The 11,523-nt window shown below is 45.9% G+C and overlaps 1 protein-coding gene across 2 annotated transcripts; it reads right to left on the bottom strand.

The window, feature by feature from the left end:
• Window positions 1-4,543: 4,543 nt before the first annotated feature.
• On the bottom strand, window positions 4,544-8,505 carry LOC134056812 (C-type lectin domain family 4 member E-like). Of its 2 annotated transcripts, none has more exons than XM_062513692.1 (6): window positions 8,412-8,505; window positions 7,395-7,484; window positions 6,852-6,941; window positions 5,658-5,809; window positions 5,324-5,454; window positions 4,544-5,060 (listed from the first exon to the last, which is right to left on the bottom strand). In XM_062513692.1, the coding sequence occupies exons 1-6, from the start codon at window positions 8,449-8,451 to the stop codon at window positions 4,901-4,903; spliced, it is 663 nt and encodes a 220-aa protein (XP_062369676.1). In that variant the 5' UTR covers window positions 8,452-8,505; the 3' UTR covers window positions 4,544-4,900. The 2 variants fall into 2 exon arrangements, with proteins under 2 accessions (XP_062369676.1, XP_062369685.1); XM_062513701.1 differs by having other exon boundaries at window positions 7,395-7,490.
• Window positions 8,506-11,523: the final 3,018 nt, after the last annotated feature.

The following is an 11,523-nucleotide window of genomic DNA, read 5'->3' on the forward strand; positions in this document are numbered from 1 at the left end:
CTGCATTTGGTGCTGCGAGAAGAGAGTCTTGTGTATTGTAAATATGAAGAAATATTTTAAATATGCATACTTATAAGCATGGAGAGGTGGATTGATACCTTTTATCAGTCTTGTTTTCAACGCTTGTAACGGAAAAAAAAAAGTAGGGATCAAGCCTATGAGCACAGAATGAAGATCACTTATATAAGTACTTGAATTTTGGTTTTGTGTGAATATTAGAAAGATGAGTTTGTTGAATAACCTGATGGTATTAAAGGGCTGCTTTGGTAGGCATTCAGTAGGCATTTAGAATTTTTGGGGTAGCGTGACTTAAAAAAAACAACAAGCAAAAAAAAGCCCTGAAAAGATCAGTAACTGAATTTAATACAAGATTTTGTTAAGAATGCAGGTAGAATAATTCTAAACTTCCATAGATATATTTTGTGCTGTGTCACTTGTGATTAATAGCTGCAAGAGGCCTTTGGATAGGAAGAATATCTCTTTACCAAGATATTTTCTGAACATCAAAATATGACTGAGCTCCCAGATGATGATGACTCAAAAATGAATCTGCAGGCAGAAACCTTTTCATAACTGATCAGGAGGAATTTGACTCCGTTCTTTAAGGCCTGGGGATATCCATTCTGGGCAAACCCTTCCCAGAAGCAGGCTGTTTCTTTCCCCATCTGGTCAGATGATCCCAGGAAGCAATATATCTCCTAAGCAGGTTTTGACTCATGAAAATGTGACTGTTATCAAGCCAGTGCTCTGCAGTAGTTTTAAATGGTGTCTGAATGGTGTGGTGTTCTAATGAATCTGAGAAGCTCTTCTGCATTGTACATGTGATAGAAGAGTTCATTATTGGCTTTTTCCCAAATCTGCCTTTTTCTTTGTGGGTCCCACTACTTCCTTTCCCAACAGGAGTAATTTTAACCACAGAAGGGGAAACACTGGCTCTCTTCTTACCAATGAAACCAAGCAACCCCTTCCCATTTCTTACTTTCTCTGTTTCCTTGTCTCCAAAATGTTCTTTGTTCCAGACTTACTCTGATTTCAGGCATACAAAGTTTGTTAATTATAATCATTAGGAGAAGAGTTGGAATGGGGGGGGGGAGGGGAAGTCACTTTAAAAACAGAAACATGTCAGGAGATAATAACGCTGGTAATAAATGTCAGAACGCAGGTGAAATTACGGCTACAGCAATGAGAAATGAGGATGATCATTTAAAGGAAAACCTTGATGGACAGCACAGGAAAGGCCTTGATGTGTGTTTAATTGTTCTGAAAGAGGTTGCCTTCATTCTCTGCTTTCAGAGTTGGCAACTGTGTAGTGAGAAACAGCTGTTTTAGCTCATGTCAGAAACAAGAGTGTTCAGGCAGTGGAGTTACCTCCTTGATCCTCAGCTAGAATAAATTTGCAGATACCTCGTGCATGTAAAATTGTGGCAACTCAGTCTGCATGAGGATCTAAGACATCAGGTGCCTCACCTAGCAGGATTGAATGTCATGGCAGGAGCACAGCACTGGAGTGTGTTTACAGTGGTCTGTTTTCATCTCCAATCTAAACAACCAGATCCATGTCCTGTTTTCGAATGCCACACTGATTTTCCCCTATGTTAAAACATGGACTATAGCACAAGCTGATTTTATGGTGCATTTTGAGATCCTGAGCAAAGCAATTCCTTGCTTTATGGCCGTGTTTTCTTTTCTTAGTGAATGTTGCAGAATTCTTACCTTGCTGTAAGGCCACTGATGCACCACAAGGGACTGCAGTGGCAGAGTCAGAGGCTCTCTGCATCTCGTCCCTATCACATGAATGTAGATCACAGTGACACTGAGAGAGTGCAGGTGACTTGCTGTGAGCAGGAGATGGTGCTGAAGTGCTGGACCTCATGATCAGCTGAGGCATTTCCAGGAAACCAGCAGATTGTCCAAAAGCCTGTCAAGATAAATGATTTATAATCAAGCAGCACGATGTGAAAAATCTTGCTCAGGTAAGTAAAGTGATTCCATATAAAATAAAAAAATGGTTTTAATTTTCTTGTAACCAGTTAGAGACATAAAGACTAAAATCCTAGGATTTGTCTTAGCATGAGATAAACAATGGATAACCAGCATGAACTGAACAACTGAAGTGGGTGTTGTAGATCTCTTGGATAACAAGAATCTTGCAAGGCCAACAGTACCTGGGTTAGTACTAATACCTTACACAAGACTGCTTAGGAAATCATTTCAGAAACACTAAATTTTAAAAGACAGAACAGATGTGTGTCCAGTGTTAGAACTTCTTTAAATGTCATTTCTCTCTTTTATTTCTCCCAAAAAACATTGTATGCTCTTCATCTGTTGTCTAGCAAGAAAAGGTAAAAGGAAACAAAATTTAAAAGAAAAAAAGAAAGGAGTAAAGGTGGAAACAGTATGGGAGAGAGCAGGAGTGCAATGAAAATAAAGTGGAGAAATAAATGTTGTAAGGAGACATGAAAGAATCTGATTCTGAGGTGGGATAAAACAGAAAAAGAGAAGGAGTAGAGGTGTAATTTTCTGCTTTGTCTAAAAAAAGAAAAGACACCCTTGTCTGTTGGAGGGAAATTTAAACCCTCATAAAATATAATGTCTGCCATGAAAAACACACACATTTAATTTTATTTCATCACTTGGCTTGGCAAGGATCATCATTTATTAGAGAAAGTCAGACATATCCTATAAAGGAAGACTCAGCTGTCAGAGCTAAACATAAAGAGAGCAGCATGCTCAGTGTACAGATGTAATTAGTAAGCCTGACCATTAGAATCAACACTGGATGTCCTTCCAACATGGCTCTAACTATGTTTTTCCAGCTGAAGACAGCATCTCAAAGACTGGGCATCATGAGCTTTCTGGAGGAAACATAGAAGCTAACTCATGTTTGAACCACAAGAGAATTTTGCTGCAGTGGTCAGAGTACCTGCACTCTATGGTGTGTGTATTCTCAGAAGTGAATGTCACTGTGGCTCCTTTCCTCAGACCTGAGTTCCTTTCCAAAGCAAAAGTTAATGTTCCAAGGAGTGGTGAGCATCCATGTCTTGTTCTGAGAGGCAGCTGGGATTTGGCCAAGATGTCCACCTGAAAACAAGGACAGCAGGTGACATCATGGAGAATGCTATTCTGATAAACTTTTTGTTCTTCCCACCCAACCCCTAGGTTCAGTATGCAGGAATGTCCTTTTGAAGCTTTCTGAAAGTGCTGTACCTCACTGTCTATCTTCATCTCTGCCTGTTGCTATGGCATCTGCTGCCTCCTCAGCCAAGACAGACTTGAGAGGTAAAGACTGATTCTTTTCTGTTGGTGACAGACACCTCCATCAGCTAAATCCATGTTAAAGAGGGGATCAGGAACGTCCCTTCAGCAATTCTGTAAGCAAACCCAGCATCATCTCCCAAGATCCCTCTTTTGTCATGACATCTCAAGAAAAACTTTGTTTTCCTAATTTGGGATGGGGAGACTGTTTCTAGCAAGTTACTTGCATTTTCTTGCAAACCAATCTCCTGGTGTGACTTTTGCTCTGCCCCATCAACCTTCCAGGAGCCAGAACTGCAGCACCCCTACAACTGCTCGTAGAATATTGGTTACTCTCTGCATGTCTTATCTACCTCTTTTTCTTCCTTAAAACCCTGTTGCTCTAAGTTCCAGAACTGAGCTGGGGAAAATAAAAAAGAGAAGTCCATTGCAATGTTTGGGGTTGTGGTCATGTTGGACAAAAAGTAGTTTTCTCCATTGTGAAAGTATCAGCAATTTTAGAAACTAGGAGACAAACATTTAGCAACAGCCAAACTTTTGGTCCAGTGGCTAAATGAGAAACCTGGAAAATGCACTTCTTCAGGCAGAAATGACAAATATTTGTACTCAGATTTTTAATGGGAAAAAAAAGCACCCAGAACAGATTTTTCAGGTTGTATTTTTAGTCCCAAACTGGAAACTCGCAGCTCCTCAAAGAGTATGGATATCACTGACGAAAGGGAGGAATATACAGACTGGAGTTAGGGAAATTTTAGGGAAGCAGAACATTGCTCAAGACTTCTGTGTATCTGATTTACAGTGATGCCTCTGATAAGGGTGTGAAATTTATCTCACATTAGAAATTTCTCCTTGGGTGGCTCTGGCTGTTATCCTTCTTGTTATATTTAATTGCTTTCTGTCCTCTTCATTGCCATACCTCATTCTTCCACATCTCAGCAGAATCTCCAAAATCCATCTTTTTTCTGCTACATCCTGGGCAAACTGTGGCTGGCACTGAACAATACACAGCCTGCTCTCTTTCTGTCTTCACAAATGAAGAAGTGTTCAGGACCTTCCTCACACACTCTACAGATGAACATTACTTTGTTCCTGCTCCTGGCCAGTCCAGCACACTCAGCAATATTCTCATCTACAGGTGCTGAACACATTGAAAAGTTAACACCTTTGTGTTGGGAGGCTGGATTATGGGGATCTGGGACATGTCACTCAGAAGACATCCACGTGAAAGGAGCACATTTAACATTTATTAGATTTTTAAAAAAAACTAATCAACACACAGCATGCTTAAGGAGACAGAAACACTACAGCCATGAATAATTTTTCCCTTCAGAGGAGGGATTAGGACACGACACTCTTATTTCAATGCTCTTCTTTCAAATTCTGCTCCAGTGATTTGAAGGACAAGTATCCTTTCACGAAACACTGATGGCCTTTTCCACATCATTGAGATATTGGCTGGACCGGGAGTCAAGGGATGTGATGGAGAATTAGGACCCTTGTTTCTGAAGGAGAGTGGCAGGTTTCACAGTAGGTCCTTCACATCAGCCGAGCTATTTCATCCAGGACTGATCTCCAGCTTGTAAAGGGATGCAGGGGCAGAAGCTGGGAACTGAAGTACTTTGAAGCTCAGATTTTATGTCCTTCCTCAGAGAAGTCTGACTACCTGTTCACAAATTCGGTAACAACTTGTGATGCAAAGAACATTATTCCAGTTACTGTAAGTGTTGGGGTCTGTGTTTCCTTTGACATGAATTGCAGCACATTTTTCTGCAAAGAGTAAATTGGGCTCCCCAGGCTTCCAGAACCTGTAAAAGAAAGTTCATCTATTGGAAATGCACTAGCATGCATGACAATGGATGTGGAATCACCTCAAAGAGTTGTAGAAAAGGAAAGTTACTGTGACAGAAATCAGGAACCATAGTTTTGACTAGATAATTATTTTTCTGACTTGCAGAGCAGCTGAAGATAGAAATCCCCCTCTGACAAATACTTGCCTTACACAATGTATTGGTCAGTTGGGTTGAGGGCATGAATTACAGGGCTGTCCTCACTCCACCAGGATACTCACGTGGGTGTAGTTTCATATGGAGTCTGATCCACCCACTGCCACTGCCCATTTTTGTAAGCAGCTAAGCCAATGTAGTATTTTGTTTCATAGATGTTAGTAATTTTTTCTTTTGTCAAGTTGAAGAGGAACTCCTGGAAAAAAGCACAATGTCCATGAAGGGCAGAACTGAGCACAGGGAGGCATCAGGAGTTCCTGTGGGGTGGGGCTGATGCTGCAGAGGTGCACACAGGACATTCCCCATCCCCTGCAGCACAAGGAGGGGCTCTGAGTCCCCTCCAGGGACCAGCACTGTGTCTCTGCCTGCTGGCTCCCTCTCTCAGCCCTGTGTACGTACCTGCTCTGCCCTGCTGTTGATCACCACCAGATGGGAGCCCATCCCAGTGCAGTTCTGCTCACTCTCAGTCCATGACATTGTGTCAGGGGACAGATAATAGCAGCTTGCTTGAAAGAATCTCCAGCCCTTTGGGCAGCACATCCAGCCATCCACTGTGGGGGAAAAAAAATCCTGCTTTTAAACAAGATGTGCTGTCCTTCATGACTGTGAGTTCAGTGTAGGGTCCCAGGTGTTAGGAGTGGGGTTTCAACCCTTTAATCTGGATAGAGGTAAATACTCTCTTCTGCTCTCCACAAGTGATGGAGAAAAGCCTGGCAGGCTCCTGTCACAAGGCCCCTGCCTGAAGGGGCCTCTTCCCTTTCTCTGTCTGTCCTGCCATGTCTGTGAAACCTCTCTTCAGTGAGAGACGTGGTTCCAGCCTTATGCATCTTGAGGAAGCAAGATGGGAAGTAGCTGGCTTGCACTTTTCTAGAAACCCTTCCATCAGACAAGTGTTGTCCAAGTCCTCAGCTCATGCAGACTGAGAGACTTAGAGCAAACTACTCTGACAGCCTTGCTACCACCACAGGCACTCCTTACACAGCCATCTTATCCAAGACATCTGCCTTATGCCCAGAGATTCAAATGATGGATTCAAGGATACAGATATGTTCTCACAAAGATCAAGGTTGTGTGAGAAGGGATCTCTGACCTGAGTTTGGGAACTTACACTCCATATTACCATCACTTCATGTGTGACTGCTCCCCAGTTTGGAATAGCTCCCCAGCTATTCCAAACTAAACATCATCCTCCCTCCTCTGTCCCTCACACTGACCATCATGCTTCTGTGAACAGGCAGTGAGCCAGCACAGACAGTGGAACTGGATTGAACCAGCCAGTGTAAAACTAATTTCATCAAAATCAGTAGACCCGACTTGGTTTAGAGGGGCTGTATGAGGGGAATAGTAGAAAGGTTGGTAAAATGCAGGTATGGAATAACTCACCCCCTTTCACTAGCCTGGATCATGTTTTCATAGCATCCTAATTAAAATGTCCAATACTGTGTCTTCTTCCATCAATTCCCCAGATTCCTTCCATAAAACAATCCCCTTGTGGCTGACAGTGATATTCTCCACCTCAAAGGTTGAGGGGAAACCAGACTAAATTTTGGTGAGGTCCTCTGTGTTGCATATGAGGTTCTCAGCATCACTCACTTTTTTCTGCAGAAGTGCTGGGGACACAATACCACTCTGCAGAGTTCTGGAAGAGAGTCTTGTCGCCATAGCTTCCATCAAATAAAGCCACTGAGAAGAGAGGAAAGCAAAGGAAAGGGCTAACATCATTTTCCACCTCATGTATGAGCAACCTGTGCTCTCCTCCACCTTCTGCTTTGAAGCCCGAACAGAGACTCTGTTAACATGCTATGAAATCAGGATTGAGCAAGGAGGGGAGAACAGCAGGCTTCTTCTTCAACTTCTCCCACTATCAGTCATTCCTTCCCTTGGAAGAGCTTCTCTCGCCTCTGCTGGCTGAGAGACTCACTTTCCCGGCTGAAAAACTGGGATTAGATATCCTCTGAAATGGAGCAAGGAAAGGGACAAAGAAGTCACAAGCCAAGTTAGTAAGAGGGGAGAGGCATGTTTTGCTAAAGGGCATTTGCCTGCTGCCAGAGGAACTAGGATATGGATTCTCCACCTGACCAAAGGCAGTCACCTGAGTCCTTCATCCCAAGGGAATTAACACACTCTGGAACTCACCAAGGCAAAGGGTCACAAAGGCAGCTTTGAGTGCAAGGGCAACACTAAGGAAGACCCAGATGTTCAGCCAGGAGCAGCTTCTCTCTTCTGCTGGGGAGGAAAAACACAAAGCAAGACTGAGCATGTCCCTGCCCAGAGCTGGGGGCAGGATAACCCAGGTTGCTCTGTACCCCAGCACCCTGCTGGTCCCTTGTTCCAAGGACTGGGGAGACCCACAGGTGCTGGAAGCAGATCCTGCTGCCTGTCACTAGCAGTGCCTCAGAGCCACAGAGCACAGTAACACAGGGGCTGCCCTGAGGCTGCTTTTATATTTCCCTCTTTATCACGAGACCTGTCTGTATTGTACCCAAACCTCCCTCCCCCTCTGTCCTGTCCAAAGTTCCTTTCTCCTCAACACATCTTCCTCATTACCTTCCATTACCCCTGCCTGTCACTGAACGCTCTCGCTGCATCTCCTTCCCCTTGCTCTCTCTTCAGAGCTTCTTTCTCTCACTCCCTGGATTTTGCCTCTGTACCGTGAGCCCCTTTCTGCAATGGCACAGTCCCCCAAAGGAGTGAGTGCCCAGCTCAGGCTGTGCACAGCCAGACACACAGAAGGGATTGTTTCCACAGGGGGAAAAGGCACTTGGCAGCTCCTGGGAGAGCCCTGGCTGGGTTGTGCTGCGAGACACCAGAGATGGGAGCAGGGACCTGTGCTCAGTGTGATGCAGAGAGCTTTACCAAGGGAATCACAGAAGGATAGCACCCTTCAGCCCATTGTTTACAGGCAAACCACTGAAGGGAATAGCAGGGCATGGTCTGCCTGGACTTCCACTGCCCCTGGCTCCAGGAGAATGTTCATCCTGCCAGCCTGGGCACTGCCCAGTTCCCTCATCTCTTGCCTTGCTCTTCTCCTAAGCCCCATCTCCTGGGAGGAGGCCAGCCACCATCCCATGCCCAGGATCCATGCCAGCCCTGTCTTTTTTCCTTGAACTCCTTTGACACGAGGACAGAAAGGAAGGAGGGTTTGGGGCTTACCTGCAGTTCCAGCACTGACTCTCCCTTGGCCATCCAGCATCTCCACAAGAGGATCACTCTTCTCCAAGAGTCCCTGTTACCAGTGTGGCCACAAACACAGCTTCCCTCCTGCTCAGGGCACCTCCCACGCTGCTGAGGGGCCTTCACAGACTCTAATCTGATGTGCTGAAAAAGCCATATCCTGGGTGTACACCACAGCACATGGGGATTGGGGAATTTTCATCATTTCCCGGCCACAACATTTCACAAGATGCTCATTGCAGCACAAACTCATTGAGGCAAAGGAAAAGAAATGAAGGGGAGCATCACTGCAGCTCCCACAATGTCCCTTTGCACAGCCTCAGGCAGTTTCACAGGTCATACATGGCCTCCCCTCTTTGCTGCCTGCTCTTTCCTGCTGAGTGCACATGAGTGTTGAAATACACACATGGGCAGCTATATTTGGCTTTTGCTAGGAATGGGCTAAATTCACTGAGCACATCCTGCAAAAGGGAACTAAAATTGACAGGAGAGCCTGTGACTCAGTCTGGTCAGTGCCCATTTGAACCCTGAGACCAGAAATCCAGAGAACAACAGAGAACTTTTCAACACTGTTTTGATTAAATTCCATTGGATGAGAGGATTGAGCCTTGGCCAGGGTTGTACAATATGAGCTGGCATTGTGGGGTTGGAGGCTGGAAAATATCACTGGATGGTGCCAGATTCTCTCTGCATGACTGATGATGAAATTTTCCTTCGTCCGGCCAAAAAAAAAGCTGCATTTTTTTCTCTGGTGGTTCAAGGCACCTCAAATAAAACTCCCGCCGGAGAGTGCCCCTAAGGATACCCATAAGTATAAAGAATTTCAATGGATCTCACTGCCCTCTGAATAGACTGAGATGATACAATGCTCACAGCAACAGCACAGGAATTTCAGCTGAAGCATCAGAAGATCAGGGCACACAGCTGCTTACAAGTGAGGACAAGCCTGGGCTCTCTGTAGAACACATCCTCTGATTCTGTTCTTTTGTGCACAACAGGCTGCAGGCACGGGCAGACCCTCCATTTCTGAACATCTTTATGTAACTCATGTTCACATGCTCTCTCCCCACATACAAACACATTCACATGACTTTGTGCAACCTCCAGTCTCCCACCAGCCCCCCAGCAAATGCAGCTGCAAGAACACATCCCCTTTGAGGAAGCAGGGCTTCCCCTGGTCCCACACACTTCCCGCTGGACATGTAGGGTTCGTGAGTATCCACACCTCTTCCAGCAGCCTCTGAAGCACAGGTGAAAGCACAGGCTCACGTTGTCACACTGCAGAGCTGTGGGTCTGTGCCTGCTGCACCCCTCAGTGCCATGGCTGAGGTCACCCAGAGCACTGAGCTGCCAGGGAGCTTCTTACAGACAGAGGTGGCCAAGCTGCAGAGCACCCTGACCTCAATGGCCACGTCCTTCCTTCCCACTTCTCTCTCCTCTCTCTCTTGCAATGTTCTTGCTTCATCTCAACTTTGTTTTCACACTGTTTCTTGAGTGCCTCAGAAGCCTTTCCCTAATGCCCTGGTTACTGTTGGGCTGGTGGTCCTGTTCTTCTTTAACTGCACTGGTTTGGGGAAACTGCCCCCTCAAATGGTTGCAGCTATTCAATTCACCCATCCGTTTACATTCACACTCCTACTTTATCACTTGCTGCTGTCCAGGCCTCTGGAAGAGGGCAGAATCTACTGCTGGGAGTTTGTTTTTTACGCCTTGCCTCTCCATGGAACTTTCCCCCTTGTCACACTAAGAAACTTGATGGGTAGGCACTAGCATGGATGGCTAGGGATGGGGAAAATAGGGCGGGGGGCGAAAAGAGGGGGAAAACTCACGAGAGCTGAAAGGAAAAAATGAGAGGGGGAGGCACTGCAGGGGAGGCTCTAGCCTGGCCCATTTCCCCCGCAGAGTTCGGACGAGAAGGACGATCGCCGCCTCAGCCCCATTCCTGCCATCCCAGTGTCAGGAAACCATCCTCACTGCTGTCAGACCCTGCCCTGCTGCCTTCTCGCTGTGAACTACCACCATCCAGCACTCTGCTGAGCACTGGGACCCACACCGTGAGCAGAGGGCTCTCTCTCTCCATCTCTCTCTGCCCCCCTGGGACAGCTCTGCCATCACCCCCAGCCCTCCTGCGGCTCTGCGGGACCCGCCCGCCCCCAGCACCGGGAACTGCAGCTCAGGGAAAAGGTGCCTGCAGCCAAAAAACACTGGGACTGAGTTACTGTTCTGTTTCATGGGTAATTTCATAGCTGTTGTTGTTCTTGTTTGTCTTGTTAGATATACTAGTAAAGAACGGTTATTCCTACCCCCATATCTTTGCCTGAGAGCTCCCTTAATTGCAAAATTATTCTAATTTGGAGGTAGGGGGTTTGCATTCTCCATTTTGAAGAGAGGCACATGCACTTCTTAGCAGGTATCTGTCTTTCAAATCAGAACAGCATCTCAGGCCCAAAGAGGCTGGGAAGAGCACAGTGGTCATGTTCCCACCACAAGACACTCAAGTGGCATCACAGGAGCAGTTTTTTCTGCATGAGATACACATCTGCACTGTGAAGCTGGAGGGGACTGGGACACCAAGAAAGGGAAGGGAGGACATTTGCAGCACTGCACTGCTCCAGTTCCTTGATACCACCACAAGTCTCTGATGAAAACTGCTTCCTTACAGTTGCCTGTCACACTATTTCATATGTGCTTCTGTTATTGACTGTGACTGTGTCCTGTGGAATTAAGTCAAATCCCTACAAGTGTCAGTACTACAGCTGTGGAAAGAGCCTTGTTGAGAGAGACATTTTACAGAAGAATGTAGTGATAGGACAAGGGGGAAGAGCTTTAAACTGACAGCGGGCAGGTTTTGATTAAATACTAAGAAGGAGTACATATCTGTGAGCTGGGGAGGCACTGGAGCCAGCTGCCCATAGGAGCTGTGGATGTCCCATCCCTGAAATGTTCAAGGCCTGGCTGGATGGGGCTTTGAGCAACCTGGACTAGTGGTAGGGGTCCTTGCCCATAACCTAGGGGGCTTGAAACTTAAAAGTCCCTTCCAAGCTAAACCATTCCATGATTTGCAGGTTATTAGCTTACAGCTTAGAGATGT

Source organism: Cinclus cinclus, chromosome 2, assembly GCF_963662255.1.
Source record: "Cinclus cinclus chromosome 2, bCinCin1.1, whole genome shotgun sequence".
Lineage (NCBI taxonomy): Eukaryota > Metazoa > Chordata > Aves > Passeriformes > Cinclidae > Cinclus > Cinclus cinclus.

What these genes read in the sequence shown, in the direction of transcription:
- LOC134056812 (XM_062513701.1), bottom strand. Translation starts at nt 8,451, where the DNA reads ATGCTGGATGGCCAAGGGAGAGTCAGTGCTGGAACTGCAG. An exon ending in TCAACAGCAGGGCAGAGCAG is followed by an intron (nt 5,455 to 5,657) that starts GTACGTACACAG and finishes GCTTTTTTCCAG; the next exon opens with GAGTTCCTCTTCAACTTGAC. An exon ending in CCATATGAAACTACACCCAC is followed by an intron (nt 5,061 to 5,323) that starts GTGAGTATCCTG and finishes TTTCTTTTACAG; the next exon opens with GTTCTGGAAGCCTGGGGAGC.